General features: G+C 46.6%; 3 protein-coding genes across 3 annotated transcripts; 2 read left to right on the forward strand and 1 right to left on the reverse strand.

Moving 5' to 3' along the window:
* Positions 1-20: 20 nt before the first annotated feature.
* Positions 21-8,928, reverse strand: fdxacb1 (ferredoxin-fold anticodon binding domain containing 1). Its single transcript, XM_066710501.1, has 7 exons — positions 8,802-8,928; positions 8,048-8,106; positions 7,371-7,556; positions 6,602-6,758; positions 6,233-6,436; positions 5,958-6,116; positions 21-4,987 (listed from the first exon to the last, which is right to left on the reverse strand). The coding sequence occupies exons 2-7, from the start codon at positions 8,055-8,057 to the stop codon at positions 3,892-3,894; spliced, it is 1,812 nt and encodes a 603-aa protein (XP_066566598.1). The 5' UTR covers positions 8,058-8,106; positions 8,802-8,928; the 3' UTR covers positions 21-3,891.
* A 26-nt stretch (positions 8,929-8,954) lies between these two features.
* Positions 8,955-13,162, forward strand: mia (MIA SH3 domain containing). The gene is made up of 5 exons (XM_066710503.1): positions 8,955-9,039; positions 10,740-10,881; positions 11,559-11,692; positions 12,222-12,323; positions 12,503-13,162. Exons 2-5 carry the CDS (start codon positions 10,752-10,754, stop codon positions 12,524-12,526), a joined length of 390 nt encoding a protein of 129 aa, XP_066566600.1. The 5' UTR covers positions 8,955-9,039; positions 10,740-10,751; the 3' UTR covers positions 12,527-13,162.
* Positions 13,163-13,774: 612 nt separating this feature from the next.
* cfap68 (cilia and flagella associated protein 68) lies at positions 13,775-16,866 on the forward strand. The gene is made up of 4 exons (XM_066710502.1): positions 13,775-14,074; positions 14,715-14,922; positions 15,566-15,638; positions 16,056-16,866. The coding sequence occupies exons 1-4, from the start codon at positions 14,028-14,030 to the stop codon at positions 16,259-16,261; spliced, it is 534 nt and encodes a 177-aa protein (XP_066566599.1). The 5' UTR covers positions 13,775-14,027; the 3' UTR covers positions 16,262-16,866.
* The last annotated feature ends 90 nt before the right edge of the window (positions 16,867-16,956 follow it).

Here is a 16,956-nt window from a genome sequence, read left to right on the forward strand (position 1 = left end):
TACAAAATAAAAAAAAAGAGAAGCACAAAACTGTTGAACTTTTATTATTTTATAAATAATTCTCAAAGATTTACACAGAGCATTGGGAAAAAATACACGTTTTAAAAGTACAAAGCAAAATAGACGACTTGAAACTTCTGCACTGAGTTGATACAGTCAAGCAAAGCCATTTTTTATTCGTTGGTTTCTTTTTTTTTTAAGTGATGCTCAATGTCAAGTTTTGTTGTACATCAGCTCACTTGTTAAAAAGTTTGTGGGAAAACTACTGTCAGTACTGTTAGGTCTTGTTAGTAAAATAAATAAATAAATACACACATACATACATACATACATACATACATACATACATACATACATAAAATGCCCCAAAATATTTTAGGCAAATGTAAGTAAACACACTTATACCATCTTAGAATGCTTTTGCTCTGTATTTTATACAGCATATAATCTTTTGAGTCACAGACACTTCAATTGGGTTTAATCATTCATTCATTGTCTACAAGTAAGTGTCTTAGCCCACTGTAAACAAGGTTTTTTAAGTGCAAACACAGTGCACACAAGTTTATTTTCCAATTATTCAAACCCACAGTCGTATCTTTCACTGTGTGCCACAGCATGGATTTTGGACCTGAATTACAGACAAAAACATACATCTTCTCAAGGAATGAGCTTTCTCTGTTATCGAACATACTGGTTTAATTTCCTCGACTTCTGTGTGAACATTGGCATTTTAATATACAGGTTTCCCAACACTGTATCTGCCTTATTTTCCTTCACAAAGATTACAGTACAGTTGCTTTGAGCGAGCGAGCGAGACAGCGAGCAAGGCATATCTAATGCAAATATGCAGGTAAACCTGAGAATTACTGTGGCTGCAGTACAATCACACCATCAGAGTAATATGCAAAGAAAACAATCGTCACTAGTTAGCGATCACAAGTGCAACACAACCATGTTTGACTTAATTTCTGTAATGTAGTGTAACCTATAATGCGATGTTTTACATTATCATTTCAGGATGGCCGCATTGCAGTCGTGTTCCAGCCATGAAGGCTGCCCTGTTCCCCCTGCCCAGCAGCATATATAACTGACATTCATATCGCCATAAATCATATGTGGTGACTATAGGCAGGAAGATATTTGCGTGTGCAAGCTCAGAATACAAAAGGTGCTTTATGCCAACTGGGAAATCCATCTGCATGTCCTTTGAAACTGGTGTTCGTGCGAAATGTGTAGCTTTAGAAACAAGCACTGCTCTGTTCGTTAATCCAACAAACGGACACGAAAGAAAAGCGCACGACCACGCGAAGCACTCCCAGTTCCCTTCGGCAAAAGACCAAACGGGTCTTCACTGCAGCAACGCAAAAGATACAACTATGAAAACTCATTTTAAAACAGACGCCACACAACCAAAGTGGCATAAAAGGATTAAAAAGGTTAAATTCAGCCAGGTACGAAAGACACACCAAACCTCATTTAGCCATAGTTACAGAAAGGGTCACATCCCTGCCGACCGGCACTGGCAAGCAGACAGGCCCGAACAGAAAATAGAGCAACCTACCTTTAATTTGCATTGCCTTTCTAGAAGTTGTGGACATAGAGACCTAAATCCAGTCACATATCAATATCCATACAGAAATATTCTGAATCTATAGTTCCCCAATCACTGACACAAATGAAAACACATCAATTTATAAAAACGTCTAGCAGTAGAAAGAGCTTCAGTACATTCAGAGAGCTTTTGATTCAACGTGCCCTGGATTTCACCGGTCTTGTTTTACACAGAGACGCACAGCACTTCAATCACCTCTTTCCATTAGCCCACACGCTCTCAGGGGCTCTCTGCAGAACACATTCACAAGCACTGCTGGTGTTGGAAACCGATCCTGTGTGAAAAAACAACCCACAGCCGACCCCACGTCAACTCTGCACTTCTGACACCAGTTCTGATCAAAGCCTGTAATATATAGTTTCTGACAATTATTAGGACACCATGAAAATTGATTATGTGTGTGTGTGTGTATATATATATATATATATATTATATAAATTGTCACATATAGATATATATAAAAACTGCACAATAATATATTTCAAACAGAATGGGAGACAAAGTTGGCAAAATTAATGTAGAGCAGACCCTAGTTGGCACGGGAAGCTGCACACTAACCCCGGACATTGTGCGGCAATGGGGAGTGGGGTCTCTGCCCGACTGTTTTGATTGTAACTTACATTGTCTGTACAGTCACTTTGTAAACGCTTACAACAGCTGAGATTAAACGGAGAACGTTTGCAATAAAGTACACAACATTATGGCTATTTGACATCCCAGCAGATAGCAGTGTGGCGTAGGGGTCTATAATACAGTGTAAACAGCGTGGAGAGTCCTATACTCGTGGATTTGGTCAGTGGCTGCTTTCTTAGCCGCAGACATTCACCAGATTCAAAACTCAACATAAAACAGCCTGTCACAGCCTAGGGGCTCAAAGTTGCTGGGAACCTTGCTCGATTTTAAAGACAAACAAATCAGCTTGGTTTTCTCATGGGACTGTAATTACCACAGTTAAGAGCTGCTTTACAGTCGATCTGCTGCCTTTTGTGTAAGGTTCCTTTTGACACTGTAATTGTACAAGGCAGTTGCTGTTCATAAGCAGTGTAGCAGATGCTTAATGCAGTTAATTCAATACCACTATTAAAGTAAACAAATATAGACATGTATTAAAACAAATCACTAGAGCAATTACACCATCCCAATTACAGCAGCACTTTTTTTCTTTTTAAAAATGCACACGTTGTTTTTGTTGGGTTTTGTTTTTCACTCCAAATGTAAAACTCTCTGGAGAGTGAAAATCACAAACTGGTCACATACAGCTATTCCAGAATGGATTACTGTATTATTATTATTTTTATTTCTTGGCAGACGCCCTTATCCAGGGCAACTTACCACATAAGTGCAATGTATCAAGTGCACAGAGTACTGAGAGTCTCTGTAAATAAGATCTCAACAATTAGATGAAAAACAAAGGTTGCAGAAGAAGGATTGTAACATCTGCATAGATGCCAAGCTGTGAAATTATCCATGTTCTTTTATGCTCTGTGGGTACAGTGCTGCTGGGCAGGAGGTTCGAGTGGCCGTTAACCTTTTCGTGGTCTTTTACTGGATACATTTTCAGCAGCACGTGTGCCCCAGAATTCTGTCGTTGCTTTGATTTTATTTTTTGTATTATTTCACAGGCCATTGTAACTACAACAACAAAACATACCAACGATATTAAAAAGTCAAATCTGTACTGGAAGGACGTGCAATGGGGGAATCACATTCTGGCACAAAGTTTAAAATGGTGCAGCATTATTAATCCACATTGTAACACTGCAATGTGTATGTTACACACAGCCAGCCAGCGATGAGAAAAAGAGACAGGAAAAACTCATACTGTAGTAAAACTTTAGTTGGCCAGTCCTCATGACTTCATTAGGAAACAGTCAGTTATTGTCAAGTAACTGTCAAGCCCTTCCAATCCATTGCTGTGCAATATTTTGGCACAAACAGCTTGCTGGTTATTTGATTAATTCAATGATCTAACTAAGGAGCTGGGTGTATCAAAGACATGCACCGGAATAATGAGGATGTTCTGAAACATTATGGGCCACAGCAACCTCTCTGTGCCCACAGGTGATCAGATAGTAATCCTATGCGGGCTGCAGCAAATTCTGCATCGCAACCCAACGCACCTGTCAGGTACTTCATTGGTCTAATTATGCAGCGAGTGTGTCAGAAAGAGCCCTAGTATTCACACAGGTCCTAATATGTGGTAAAAGCAGAGATCTCCCACGTCCTGCAGCACTGCGGCCCCTCGTGAACCCTCCCCGCTTGCTGCCTGCGGCTCCTCTCTACCTCAGAGTGACCTGCAGGCGCTGGGGCAGCAGTTTGCGCAGCTGCAGCTGCATCCCGAGTGCTTGGCTGTAGGAGAGGGCGCGGTCGCAGGCCTGGTAGGTCAGCCGGTAGCAGAGGCTGGCGTGGCCCATGTGCGGGTGCCGGAACCGGTCCACCAGGGCCACCTCCCTCACTGTACCCCCAGACACCTGCCGCACCAGAGCGTGAAAGTCCAGCTCATCGAAGCTCTCCGGCTCCACCCAGAAGCTGACGTCGTGCGAGTAGGCGGGGGGGTAGAGGGAGAAGCTGCAAAAGGGCCGTAGCTCCTCGTGGAGGAAGTGCGCCTGGAAGCGGGGGTCCCGGCTCCACAGCAGCCTCCAGTCGGGAATGGAGAACACCTGGCAGGCCAGCAGGTCCAGGTTGAGGGTGGCCGTGTAGACCCGCAGGTCTGGAGACGGGCCTCCTTGGGCAGGGAGGACTCCAATCTGCCCCACTTTAGGGAGGCCCCTGAAACTCACCAACAGCTGCGGCTCTGAGCCCCCCAACTCCCTCTTGAAGGAGACCGGCTGCCCCACTGCGGCACCATTCGGGGCCACTCTCTCGGCCGCTGCCAGGGCTGCTTCCAGGCAGCGCTGGAGCAGCTGGCATGGCTGGGCGTCTGACCGGAAGGCCCCCACGAGGAGCAGCTGGTGGAAGGCGGGGGAGGTGGTCTTGGACACGAGAACCCTCTGGAAGACCGTGCCGCTCAGGACGTGGAGAATCCCAGGGGAGAAGTCCAGGCACTGGGAGATCTCCCGTGCGTGGAGGAGCAGGGAAGGACGGAGGCCGTAGCCTTTGGTGGTCCCGTCCTGGGGGCCGTCATTGGCAGAGATGTCAGCAGCCTGCGAGTCTCTCCCCTCCTCCCCCTCAGTCCTCGTCTCAGTCGGTCTGATCCAGAACACTTTGGAAGGAGACCCATCAGGCCCGCAGTCCTGGAGCAGCCCGGGGGAGTTCCTGAACAGCTCGGGCAGGGGGCTCTCGGACCGCTGCATGGGCCAGGGTGAGCGCAGGTCCCTCAGCAGCAGCTCCTGCAGGATGTGAACGGGGTGCCGAGAATGCTTGCCCAGGAAATTCCTAGCAGGAAGGAAACAACATTCATTGCGTTTAGCCTTTCAGTGTCGCTCACAGAAGGCGGTTTAACAATTAAAATAACATTTAAAAAGCTGCAATTTGGATTTGCTGACACAAGTAAGGTACAAGAATGATAATAATAGGAACTGTGCACAATGACAATACAGCAACACACTCCCTCCTGGCTGGTGGAGCAGGCCTATTATTGCCGTAAATGGTATAATTACAGTGAATCATAACACACTGCAGTCTGGGAGTGAAGTAGGGACGTCGGCTGATGAAAGCCTGTCTGCTGTGTTGTTTTGTATGAACCGGGTTTTGCCTGGATCTAAATTAGCAACATGATGAATGACTTCAATTGTGGTCAGTGGCCGATAGCAGCACTGGATTGCATCAGGAGTGTTGAAATAGTGTGGGATAGGAGATTTATATGGTTTCAGTCTATCGGGAGCCGTCCACTGCCTGTTGGACGTGTGTTTTGATCAAGTCTGCCCCGTCCTTGATGTAGATCTGTATTTGTATCAGATCAGGACAGATCAGGAAGTGCCACTGACTTTTGGACTGTGCAGGCTTATGATTAACAGGCTTAGCTCAGAGACAGTGAGTGGCAGGCTGTTGTTAAACACAGTTATTATTATAGGTCAGGTGTCTACAGCCCTGATCCAGGAGAGACACAGCCCTCCAGACGTAATACATTTATACACAGCTGAAGGAATTCACGCCCTTAATGTGAAACAATTTAGTGACAGATTTCAGATTTAGTTATAGCTACACTTACAGTTTGTTGAACACTGATTCAGCCTAGAGAGAAACTGCCAAGATGCCCATTGACTGAAATGAGACAGGGGGTGTACAAACCCTACACTGCCACGCCAAACAACCAAGAGAGTCCAGTCGAGATTGTGCGTGAGACTGGGGGACAGCAGTATTGTGTTAAACACATGCAGAGCTGGCCGTCCTGGCTGAGGGGTACCTGTTGATGCAGTCGTTCAGCTCCTCCGGCACCTCAAAGCAAATGCTCTCTCTGCCCAGCTGGGCTTCCATGTGGACGCTCTGGGAGGAAGTGCAGGGAAGACTGCGAGTGAAGATGTGGGTCAGAGCCCCTTCAACGTGGAAGGATTTGTCCTGGCTCCTGAGATGAAAAGGGAAGCAAGATCACGGGAATGGTCTTCATGACGGAGAGCCAGTGTGGCATCACTCACCGCAGTCGGGCTTTAACGTTTGCGGCACAACCGGCGCTCCCCTCACCTGTACCCTGTGCTCCTGTAGCCACGGAAGCTGGCGTTATCAAAGGGGCAGATCTCGCTGAGGATGAAGCCCGCCTCGGCCGCCATTGCAACGGCCTGCCAGCTGTTGTGCCACTCTCTAATCGGCTGGTCTGCGGGGGTGCCCCCCTGCCCATTGCACAGCGCCACGTGGACCTCCCCAGTCTCTCTCAGCACCTGGGCACAGCTGGAGGCACAGATGCACAGCGTTTTAAGCAGAGATACTGCAGCAGGAACAGCAAGGGATTAAGAGAGCACCAATTATACTTCACCAGGCTTCCTACACACTACACTGGGCAACGGACAGATATATAGCAGTTTAATCCAAAGATGAAGCCAGAGAGGAGCTCACCTGAGGAAGAACTTGGCCAGCAGGCTGCGGTTCTTCTTGACGCCGGCCTTCCTCCCACAGTGAGGGAAGTTGAAGATGATGCAGTCGAACTGCCGCTGGGCCAGAGCCTCGTAATCTGTCAGCCGGGTGCAATCCACCTCGAAAAAAACCTCCACCCCTGTGTGCCAAACACCACACTGCTCACACCACGCTCTCCTCTCACCTCACCCTTCCTGCCCACCTATGCTTCCCATGCAGGGGTTAAGATCCCAGCAGGTGCCATTTATGTGGCCCCCTCAACTGACACGAAGATTGACCTCCATTTTCATAGTAGTTTCATACCTTTACCATAGACTGCACATTTTACAGGAAGTCACCTTAATGGAAGTGCTCCTCCCTGTAGATTCACCAGGCAATGACTGTGCTTTACTAGATTGTTCTACCACTTTAAACCATCTGCATATTTTTAAGGATGGGTGGGAGTTCTGAGTCTTCCCCTCTTACCCAACCTCAGCCACTATAAATGCCTTGCTATCTCAATACTCAATAAACCAACAAACCACAAGAAAAGGAGCTACATGATAAAGCAAGATACAGCACAGCAATACACTAATGAATTGTACCATTAGCAAAGCATGCAAAACAAACAAAAAACCACACGAAATAACCCAACATCTTCCATCAATCCACAGAAATCTTCAAATCTTTTCACTCTGTGCTCAATTGTTAGATTCAGAATGGAGTTTTTAAACTGAAACCCCTTGGCGTCTAGCTGCTGTGTGTCCCTCACCGCTGTCTCGAAGCTGCTGGATGTTCTCGGCTGCGCCGTCCTGCTGCAGGGTGGCGTCCTCAGGGTGGTAGGAGGTGGCAGTGATCCGGGCACCATCCCCAGCTGCCAGGCACAGAGCTGTGGAGAAGGAGAAGTTGCCCTCCCCGAGCAGCAGCAACTCTCGAGGGGCCCTCACCGCTGCACCGCCTGCGACCAGAAGACAGCCCTGACGTCACTGCACACTTCAACAGGGACAACATGTCTGAGTGTGCCTGAGGGTTGAGAGGGGCCACTAAGGGTGCTGATATCATAAACAAAAACTCTTGTAAACAGGCACCTCTCCAAACATATAAACTAATAGCATCACACAGTCCAATCCACAATCCATAATCAAAGTCCAAGTTCATCAATCAGAGTTTGTGACAGAGTTTCCATTTCCTTTTTTGTACTCCAAGCAGGTCTCTTCCCGTTTAATTGAGGGAGGGAGGCAGTCATGGGGAAGCAATGGGTCACCTTTTATTCTCATCCCACACAGCATATAGAATGTATATTTACATACCAGCACACACACAAATATATACTTAGTATTGTGTATATATTTATTTATGTTTCCTAAGGGCACTGAGAACTGTTCCCATGACTGAACACATTACATCATGCAGTTTTGCATTGTGAACTAATAATACAGCAACACTTACTGGGGTCCATCTTCTTAACATTGAAGTAGTGGAATTCGTCTGGCTGATGCTCTTCAGCCCTGCAGCAGAAAACAAGACAAATCAAATCTCTGCACGAAAAGATTATTTCAATAAAAAAAAAAAAAAACACGTGTTTTCACTGTCACACAAAGTACAGGTTGCGTTAAAACAAATCGGAAGCATCAAATACCAACCACGTATAGTATAAAAATATAGATATATTGAATGCAAAATGTATAGATATAAGACAGACCGATGTACCAAATGTATGCGTTCATCGGAGTTAAAAGTTCAGCATACCATCTGGACAATGAAGAGAAGGATTATAAGACATCTGCTAATTACTGTAACACATGCACCCATATTCACATACTGATGGTTGCAATGAAACAAATACCCTTGTCAATCATAATCAAATCCCTCTCCAGACAATGGTGCAATTAAGCATTCATTAAATCACTCTTCATACACCGGTGCGATTAAGCTGCTGGGGGCGGACCTGTTGAGTCGCCCGGCGTTCAAGATGGTTACAATATCTGCATATCTGACACATTGTTGCCCCGCACAGTCCCGGGCAGGACCCCCCAGCGCTGTGCGTGAAGAGACCCCCGCACACACGTCCTCTGCGGCCCGTAAAGACACGCAAGTGCTAAAGGTCCATCATCAGATCCTCAGAGGGAGAATGGACACTTTGCAACGCATCCAGAGCCGCAGTTACAAAGTCACTGCAGGAAACAGAAAGGGAAAATCCTACCGGAGCAGCGGACACGACGCGGCCACGATTTGATCCCACACTCGCCTTGAGTCGGGGACTGTAGTCGCCTCTGGAGGAGCTGCGGGCACAGGCGGGCACAGGCGGGCACAGGCGGGCACAGGCGGGCACAGGCGCAGCTGCTGCCACTCACGGCCCACGCACGGCTCCACTCCGGAAAGCTGCAGGGGAGCACGGCGGGGGCGGGGCACGAAGACGGACACACGCTCTGGCCAATGGGGTGAGAGAGAGCGCGAACGGGGCGGGGCTTTTAATGGGATTACTCGATGCCCGATTGATCCGCGCAGGCCTTGGCGTCCAATGCCAATGTCATTTAACTGCGTGATTGATTGGGAGAAATGGCAATCATGTGCTTGAGGGAAGCCAGCAGTACAGTAATCTGGACTGCCAGCATCACACAAATACAGCACTGTCAGTCTGCAAACCCACAAGAGCCCTAAGCTCCTGAAAAAGTTTGCGGTTGTGGCAATGTTCTGTAGCATGCTTGTGTGTTTACCAGAGCAGTAATATCTGCTACAATAATAATAATGGGAATAATGTTAGGATTAGTCAGATTTGTTTGTACCACATTTATTTTTTAAATATGTCCGGAAAGCTAATTTATTTGTAGTAGTACACATCAGATCTGTAACAAAGGATCGCTTCTCCAGTGTGGGGCTGTGGCCTGTGAGGTGCAATGGCAGTGGCTGGGGGCAGGAATCACCCCAGGACTGTTTTTCTCTTCTGCTGATCTCTAGTAAATTGATAACAAGCCTCCCCGTTGTTTCTACAAGTCATCCACACACTCAAGGAAGTGGTGAGGTGGAGTTCAAGCAAATAGGCCTGTATTGTTGATTAGTCAGTAACCAATATAATCTGTATAATTAATATAATAAAATATGAATTAGCATTTAATGAATATTCATATATTCCTCACATTTATCCCATATCTAGACCTATCAATGACCACACCATTTTTCTCGGGGGGTCACCTGTTTCTCTACACTATTTTATTACCAAAAATCCTATTGATTCATCCTCGCCTTGTGGATTTCTTCTAAACCTGAGTAAATGCCACAGCCACCCCCTCTTCCTGCTGTTATTGCGAATTCCAGACCTCGACGTTCCTCCCACAATGCGCACAGAGGCCCGAGTGTGCTGGAGGGGTCAAGTGAGGCGCCTCGATCAACACAGGAGCGCTCTCTGGCCCAGAGAACACACGGGGCCTTCAGAGCCCCTCTTCCTGTTTATCACAGGGGAAATTTTCCTCTATTTGCTGCTGAATGGATTAATTTATTCCCAGAGCCTCCAGCACCCCTGGATTAGTCTCTGGTTTCCCCAGCACTTAGACTCAGAGGAAAGACCTGGGTAGGTCGGGGGAAGCAGCACTGGCCAGGTATATATTTATAAAAGAGGGGGAATACACCCTATGAATGGGATTGGTATATTTATATGAAATGGCATGCTAAAGGACTACTAAGGGACTGATACCTTAACTCTGTCCCCACATTTCTCTGTATTTCTATGGTAAATTATTATTGAGGCAGAGACATTCAGCACAGACACAGTCAGACACAATTACTTTTACCTGCTTCCCATACATTCACAGAGTAACCGTGGTTTTGCTTATAGGTCTATATTAGACGTCCCTTCTCTTCCTTTCACTGCCTGTAGCAAGAGGAGAAAAGCAAGCAAATAAACAAATACATACATGCATACTAAAGAATCTTTCCCCAAATCCATTCACTAATAAGGAGATGATGAAAACTAACACAGGAGGCGACTCAAACCAGGAGCTATGAGTGAATGGAGGGGGTTTGGGGGGATGTAGTGTGTCTGAAGGGCTGACCTGTCAGGACGGGGGGCTGAGTCCCTCCTACCTCTCCTCCCCCTCCTCTGCTCTCCTCTCCTCTCCACTCCTCTCCTCTCTCACTGCTGCAGACCCAGTTGAAGATGTCCGGATCGTTGTCTCGGCTGCTGCTGCTGCTGGTGCTGTGCTCCCTGCACCCCCCGCGGGCCCAGGCGGGCAGGCAGATGCCCAAATTGTCCAACAAGAAGCTGTGCGCTGACGAGGAGTGCAGCAGTAAGTACCTACCCCAGCCGAGGAACGCCGACATGGGCAATAATGGCAGGGCAGTATGAGTCAGTTCACGTCCACTGCATGATACTGGCAGGTGTGATATTTGTGCATTTAAGTGGCATGAATAAATTAGAATAAATTACTTTTGTATTAATCATTTGGCTGATGTGTTCATCCAAGCAGACTTCAAATGAGAAGTACAGGGCATTATAATTGTAGGAAAACAACCATTGCAAAAAATATAGTTTTTTAGTTCAGAAGGTTCTGCAGCGCAATTTAAGGGGGTTTCTATGCTGCGAGAAAGCAGTGCTGAAATGCTAATACATTTTCAGAACTCTGTGCTCTTGTTGTTGGCCTCTCAATTTGCCGTGGTCTGAGCTTTGCTGTGTGTGTCCAGCTGTGTTTGTTCTCATGCTGTCCAGTGTGTGCGGCTGTGTGCTTCGAGTGCGCGGTGCACAGAGTCTGTCTGTGCATGAGCCCTGAACCTCTGTGTTGGTGTGTATGTGAGTCCTGCGTTCTCACCTCAGTGTTCATTGGCCTGTGGGGTTTGACCCAGGACTAGCCTATCTGTTTAGGATCCCTGTGTCTGTGTGACTGTGCCAGCCTGGTGTCTGTGTGCCCGTGTCTGAGTGGGTCAACGTGAGAGCCCTGGCGTCAGTGTTGTTGATATTTGTGTCTAGACCCCATCCTGATCGCCCGGGCACTGGTGGACTACTATCCACAGGACTGCCGCTTCATCCCCCTGCGCCAGGGCCAGCGCATCTACGTATACGCCATGCTGAAGGACCACGGCAACCTCTTCTGGATGGGCAGCGTGAGTTCCTCTATCACCCCTACCCCCCTGCCCGTCTCTCCCTGACAGAGGCCATGTAGATGAGCGCAGTTAGGGCAAAGGTCAGTCAGCTGACTTCTGTTTGGGTAGAAAATTGAAATCACTCAAGCTGATAAGACAGAACATTAACCTTAACAGAGATTAACCTTTGACCCATTTTAGTTGTTTGTTTTCAGACATTTCAACCAAGGGCATCCGCTAATCACCAAATAATAATAAATAATAATCATAGGCGTAGGTTTGGGGGGGATGGGAAGGACGCGTCCACTTTACTGACTGTTACACAGTCTTGCCGTTGAAAATGTAGTCTTGAATAATTTATACTAGACGTAGTCCTGCATAATAGGAAAAAAATATTTTGTTATCATTATTATTATTAAAAACAAACAAACAAACAAACAAACAAAAAAACGCATTGTAATTCAAGCCAGTTGAAAATTCACGTTATGCCTCCCATATCGCTTCTGTCCACAAGGTGTCATTGTCGACTGTGTTGTGTTGGCAATTTCAGGCGGAGAATGGCGACCAAGAGGCGCGGCTGGGCCACTTCCCCAGCAGCTCGGTGGAGGAGATGCACCCTCTGATGCCGGCCTCCGTGGAAGTCAAGACAGACGTGAGCATCCCTGACTTACTGTCGCTTAAACTAGAGACTTAAGCAGATGAGCATTTCCTTTCCCACCAAATACTCTTCTGTCCAGGAACAGGTGAACTGTAGCCGAGCAGTGAACGTGTTGTGTACTGGAATTATTATTATTCCTATTCACTTATTTCAATCCTGATTTTGTTCCGCAGAGATGGGACTTCTACTGCCACTGAGACGGTCCATTCCGGCCGCAGTCTCCTGTCCCCGTCTCCGCCTGGCCGGACTGTCACTGGATACTAGGGCTCTGAGCATCCAAAACACTTAGCAAACAAGATGCACAGCGTCTGACTAACTGCTCTGGCTACAAGGGTCTGATCAGCAGCTGGGACCCGAGATAGACAGATTTAGAGAGAGGCTACTCCAGTTAGGAAGACAGTTTTCCTTCACACACATTCCCACCTAGTGTAATCTCAAGCAAAGGCAGCGAAATGAAGGGCCAGGATTAAAACTAAGACAATAGCGAACAAACCACAGAATAATCCAGCTACACTAGGCCCTTTTATAGTCAAAAGCATTCAACTACATGAGTCTTAATAAGTTGTAGTGTGTTATAGCAATAGCAACACAGGCGGGGTGGGCCTCCGGCTGGCTGCAGTGCTGTGTCTGTGTGTCAGACAGGTTGTTCTGGTCTGTGAGCAGGAAGCCCCTGGCGATCGCTATGGGATTCATCATTAAGGTTTCTGTTTGCACCACGGGATTGAAAAGAATGCCTGCTTGTAATTCCTTAGCTGATGTATTTCCTTTTTTTTTTCTTGCTACACCTTTCAGGTATGCTGTGTAATCATGATTAAAGAGCAACCAAGACGTTTCATATTGTTTTTTCTAGTTTATTTCCTGTTCTGTCATCTCCTATGTGTCTCTATTCTGATAAAGAGTCCTCACACAAAACTCCTGTAGCATACATGCATACACACATTATGTATCGGCGATTACTCAAGACACATCTTTTCAGACTCTACTTGTAATTTAGTCATTTACTCCTATTGTTATTTTGATTTCCCCTACGCTCCCTCTCCCTTAGGCCCTTGGCTTTGTCTCCACTCGGCTTTTACAATCCAGGATGTAAGACCTCATATATTGTATACACTTGAAATTTGAAATTGGAATTTGAAAATGTATTATGGTTTGAATTGCACTGTAATATGTAAATTGGTATTTGTAATGTTGTATGCCTTGAACTGCACTGTATTTTTGCACTTTGTATTGTGCTTATATTTTGATATTTAGTAAGTCACCCTGGATAAGGGCATCTGCTAATAAATAAATAAATAATAATATATACATACATACAGGTTATGATATTTAAGGATATTATACCCTAATCTATTTGGCATTGAGTCATAAAGATAGATTTTTAAACTTTAAACTTGCAGACTTGAGAAGGTGCTATAAACCATTTTCTCACGTGTTTTAATTATGACAAAATAAAGTAAAACAATGTACCAACTGCAATTATAACCATGCAGCAGTAACTCAATTCAAACTTTAGATTCTGCAGCTCAAGTGAAATTGTTTCCAGAGCTATAAAAGAGTGGGAAACAGATTAGCCTATGTATTAATTGCTCAAAAAGATGCACCTGCAGCTTGCTATAGCCATGGACAAAGAAACACGATACAGTCAGGCGATTTAATGAGACTCGACGCCATATTGACCTGCGTCACCGACACCGTGCCATGGAGACGGAGTGCAACAGTGTCACAGGTCCCGGGACGACACACAGGTACAGCTGCAGCTGCGCTCACTTTAACTCTACTGTTCAAAACCTTAAACGGGTTATGTGGCTTTTGGTGTTAAATACTAAAAACAACAACATGGAGAATGGAGAGTGATATTATGCAACTGTGCAATATTTTGGATCTTATTCATGTAGCAACTAAATTTACATATAGAGTGCAGTATAGTGTAATGTAATGTAAGTGTGTATTGCAGAGGCACCGGGGTTTGCACGGTGTGACGATGTGCAATTCCTATAGGTTTAAAAAGAGCGTGGCTTCTGACAATGCATTTAAACGTAATAGGATGCATGTTTGTATTTTCCGGCAGTTCAACGTCTTGGTTTGCTCTAAATGTGTCTATCAATTCAAAAAGCAAATTGTGGCATCCTAGGCGACCACCTAGTTCAGTTAATGGTTGTGCCTGCCCTGGGTTTAGAAGCTAAATGTCACTGATATCCAGATGCCATTGTGGATGTCTTTGTCCATTTTCGCTATTTTGTTCTGTATTAGAGAAATTATTTAAAGCCTCTGTCAGGTTCAGCTACAGAAGTATTGCTGTTTTTGAATGTTTTTGATTGTGATGTGAAAAGCGCTCTCCTTGGACGGCTTGGTAGTGACACTCACAGTTCCTCACCTCCCCCCCAGCATGGCTCATGCGCCCTTCTCCACTCTGCGTGCCTCGGGGCATGGCGAGGTGTGGTGTGACTATGAAGAGGACGCCAAGCTCCGGCAGTACGGCTGGCGCTGCACCACCAGCGAGGATGCCTACTCCAGGGCCACGCTGCTGGGCAACTGGGCTGAGGAGCGCCATGACCTCGGGGCCCTGGCTCAACGGCGCCCCCTGCCGTCACAGGTGGGGACTTTGCCTTTCAGCCTCTCACAATGAGATCGATGCTTTACATAGACTGGGGTCAGATTTCTCATTATCCCACTCATCCCTATGCTTTTGACTTACTGGGCCAGTGTGCCAGCTCACCTTTCCCATCACTCAAGACAGTGGTCTACAGGCCTGTTCCTGGAGCCTGTCAACACAATTTCCCATCCTAAATCAGCCATGTCTCAGGACTGGAGACATCTTCGGTTATCAACCAGTAAAAGAAGTCACTTGTCAAACTCCACCGTGGAGGAGTGACTCAGCCCATCCAGTCCCGGTCCCCAGCCTAGAGAAAGGTTAGCTTGAGAGAGTGAACCTGGCTGTGAAGATCCCAGATATTCAGTCCAGGGGACCTTGAAGATATTAGGGGCAGAAGTCTATTCAGGTGCTGCACTGATCCCATGCTTACATTCATTCTATCTGTTTATTTATTCTTGATTCCATTTGTGACCAATGAGAGCTGCTGGGATTGAGGTGCAGACTGCCATCTGACGCGTTCAGCCAGTTGAAAAGCCCTCTAGATTACAGCAGCTGTCCAGGACCTCAGGTTTTAGATAAAAGTCTTGGTTTTTGTGCTGGCTTGTAACACACAGACTGAATCCTCTCTTCTCTCTGTTCGTAGTTTGCTCACTACTTCGACACAACCTACGCATCCACGTTCAACACAAGTTGGCAATCCCCAACGTGTCCCCCAGGTGAGTCCCCCAACCTCAGACCACCCCCCTCTCTCTCTTTGAAGCCTGTTTGTCCAACTTGGTTAATGACGACTCCCCGTAGGACAAAATCCTTTTACTCACACTCCAGGACCCCTGTCTGAACAGTGGCTTTAGGGGAGGATTGGGTCTCATTGACCGAACGCAATCCCCTACACAGAGTAAGCCCAGGCTAAGACTACAGCCATTGTTTGGGCTGGACAGTGCAGGCGTGCCAAAGGATCAGGCGAGCTTTCAGATTTCCTTTCGGAATTTAGTTCTGGTATTCCTTTATTCAGAAGTGCAAGAGCGCTGGACTCGAGTGATGGAGGAGGCGTCTGTGTTTCCTCCAAGTTGAACCCCTACCTTTGTGTTTTTTCGTGTTTAGTTTTTTCTTTTCTTTTTTCTGTCTGTCTTCAGGGTTGAAGAGAGAAGCCCATGTCTTCCCAGGTCACCAGCCGGAACTTGATCCCCCTCACACGAAGCTAGTCCCGGGCTCCTGTTACCGGGTAGACTTCAGAGATCCTGGGCAGGGAGAGACCCAGCATGGTCCAGGCGGTGGCAGAGAGATGCACTCCCACACAGAAGCAGGCAGAGGAGGCCGAAGCCCTGCACAGCACCATTAACTGCCTGTTTGCCCAATATGAGTAAAGTGTGCTGTTGTATATCCTGTTGTGATTGCGTTAATCCCCAAAACAAGTTAGATGGAGAAGAAGCAGTGTTGCTGTGAACAAAGCAGGGCAAGGAAAACAATTTTGCTGAGTGGCATCTTCAAAGGGTCCAGAAGGACTTATTTTTCTTCTTCTTCTTCTGATTTTGTTTCTCTTTGATGCGCCTCATATCTTTCTGTTCTTGCCTCGGAGGGTTTTCTGCTTCCACAACTGACGAGCAAAAACAACACAGGCTGGTCGTGCCAGACTCCAAGCCTGCCAACCACCCCTTCCCAACCCACCCTCACTGGTCTGGCCTTTCAGTTGGACAGCTCCATGCCTGATGAGCAGAAGATGAGGGCAGGACTTAGTTGCACACAATACTCGTTTGTCATCCACTTATCCCTGCATGCCTGGTCTCCAGTTGCAGTTTACGGGACATTGCTGGGAAGGGTTTTTATGTGGTTCCCGTTGCATAGGAATAGGGGACTGAAATCAACCAGAGCAGAGCTTTACCTTTCCACAGCACAGCCTTCAGCATTGCAGAGATTGTGTTGTTGTTGTTGAGTCTTTTATCAGATCAGATGAAAGCCATGGTTTTACAAATAAAAACACAACGGTCTAAATGTCGATCTGTATGTGGCGAACAAGACAGACAGATAAGAGCTGTT

Source organism: Amia ocellicauda, chromosome 1, assembly GCF_036373705.1.
Source record: "Amia ocellicauda isolate fAmiCal2 chromosome 1, fAmiCal2.hap1, whole genome shotgun sequence".
Classification (NCBI taxonomy): domain Eukaryota; kingdom Metazoa; phylum Chordata; class Actinopteri; order Amiiformes; family Amiidae; genus Amia; species Amia ocellicauda.

Bases quoted from the DNA above. Each gene is read 5' to 3' on its own strand.
- fdxacb1 (XM_066710501.1), bottom strand. The intron at 6,437-6,601 runs GTGAGCTCCTCT...CTGTGCCTCCAG, and splicing joins CTGGCCAAGTTCTTCCTCAG to CTGTGCCCAGGTGCTGAGAG. The intron at 4,988-5,957 runs GTACCCCTCAGC...CCTTCCTGCTAG, and splicing joins CTGAACGACTGCATCAACAG to GAATTTCCTGGGCAAGCATT.
- mia (XM_066710503.1), top strand. From the start codon at position 10,752: ATGTCCGGATCGTTGTCTCGGCTGCTGCTGCTGCTGGTGCTGTGCTCC. The intron at 10,882-11,558 runs GTAAGTACCTAC...ATTTGTGTCTAG, and splicing joins CGCTGACGAGGAGTGCAGCA to ACCCCATCCTGATCGCCCGG. The intron at 12,324-12,502 runs GTGAGCATCCCT...TTTGTTCCGCAG, and splicing joins CCGTGGAAGTCAAGACAGAC to AGATGGGACTTCTACTGCCA.
- cfap68 (XM_066710502.1), top strand. From the start codon at position 14,028: ATGGAGACGGAGTGCAACAGTGTCACAGGTCCCGGGACGACACACAG. The intron at 14,923-15,565 runs GTGGGGACTTTG...CTCTGTTCGTAG, and splicing joins GGCGCCCCCTGCCGTCACAG to TTTGCTCACTACTTCGACAC. The intron at 15,639-16,055 runs GTGAGTCCCCCA...GTCTGTCTTCAG, and splicing joins ATCCCCAACGTGTCCCCCAG to GGTTGAAGAGAGAAGCCCAT.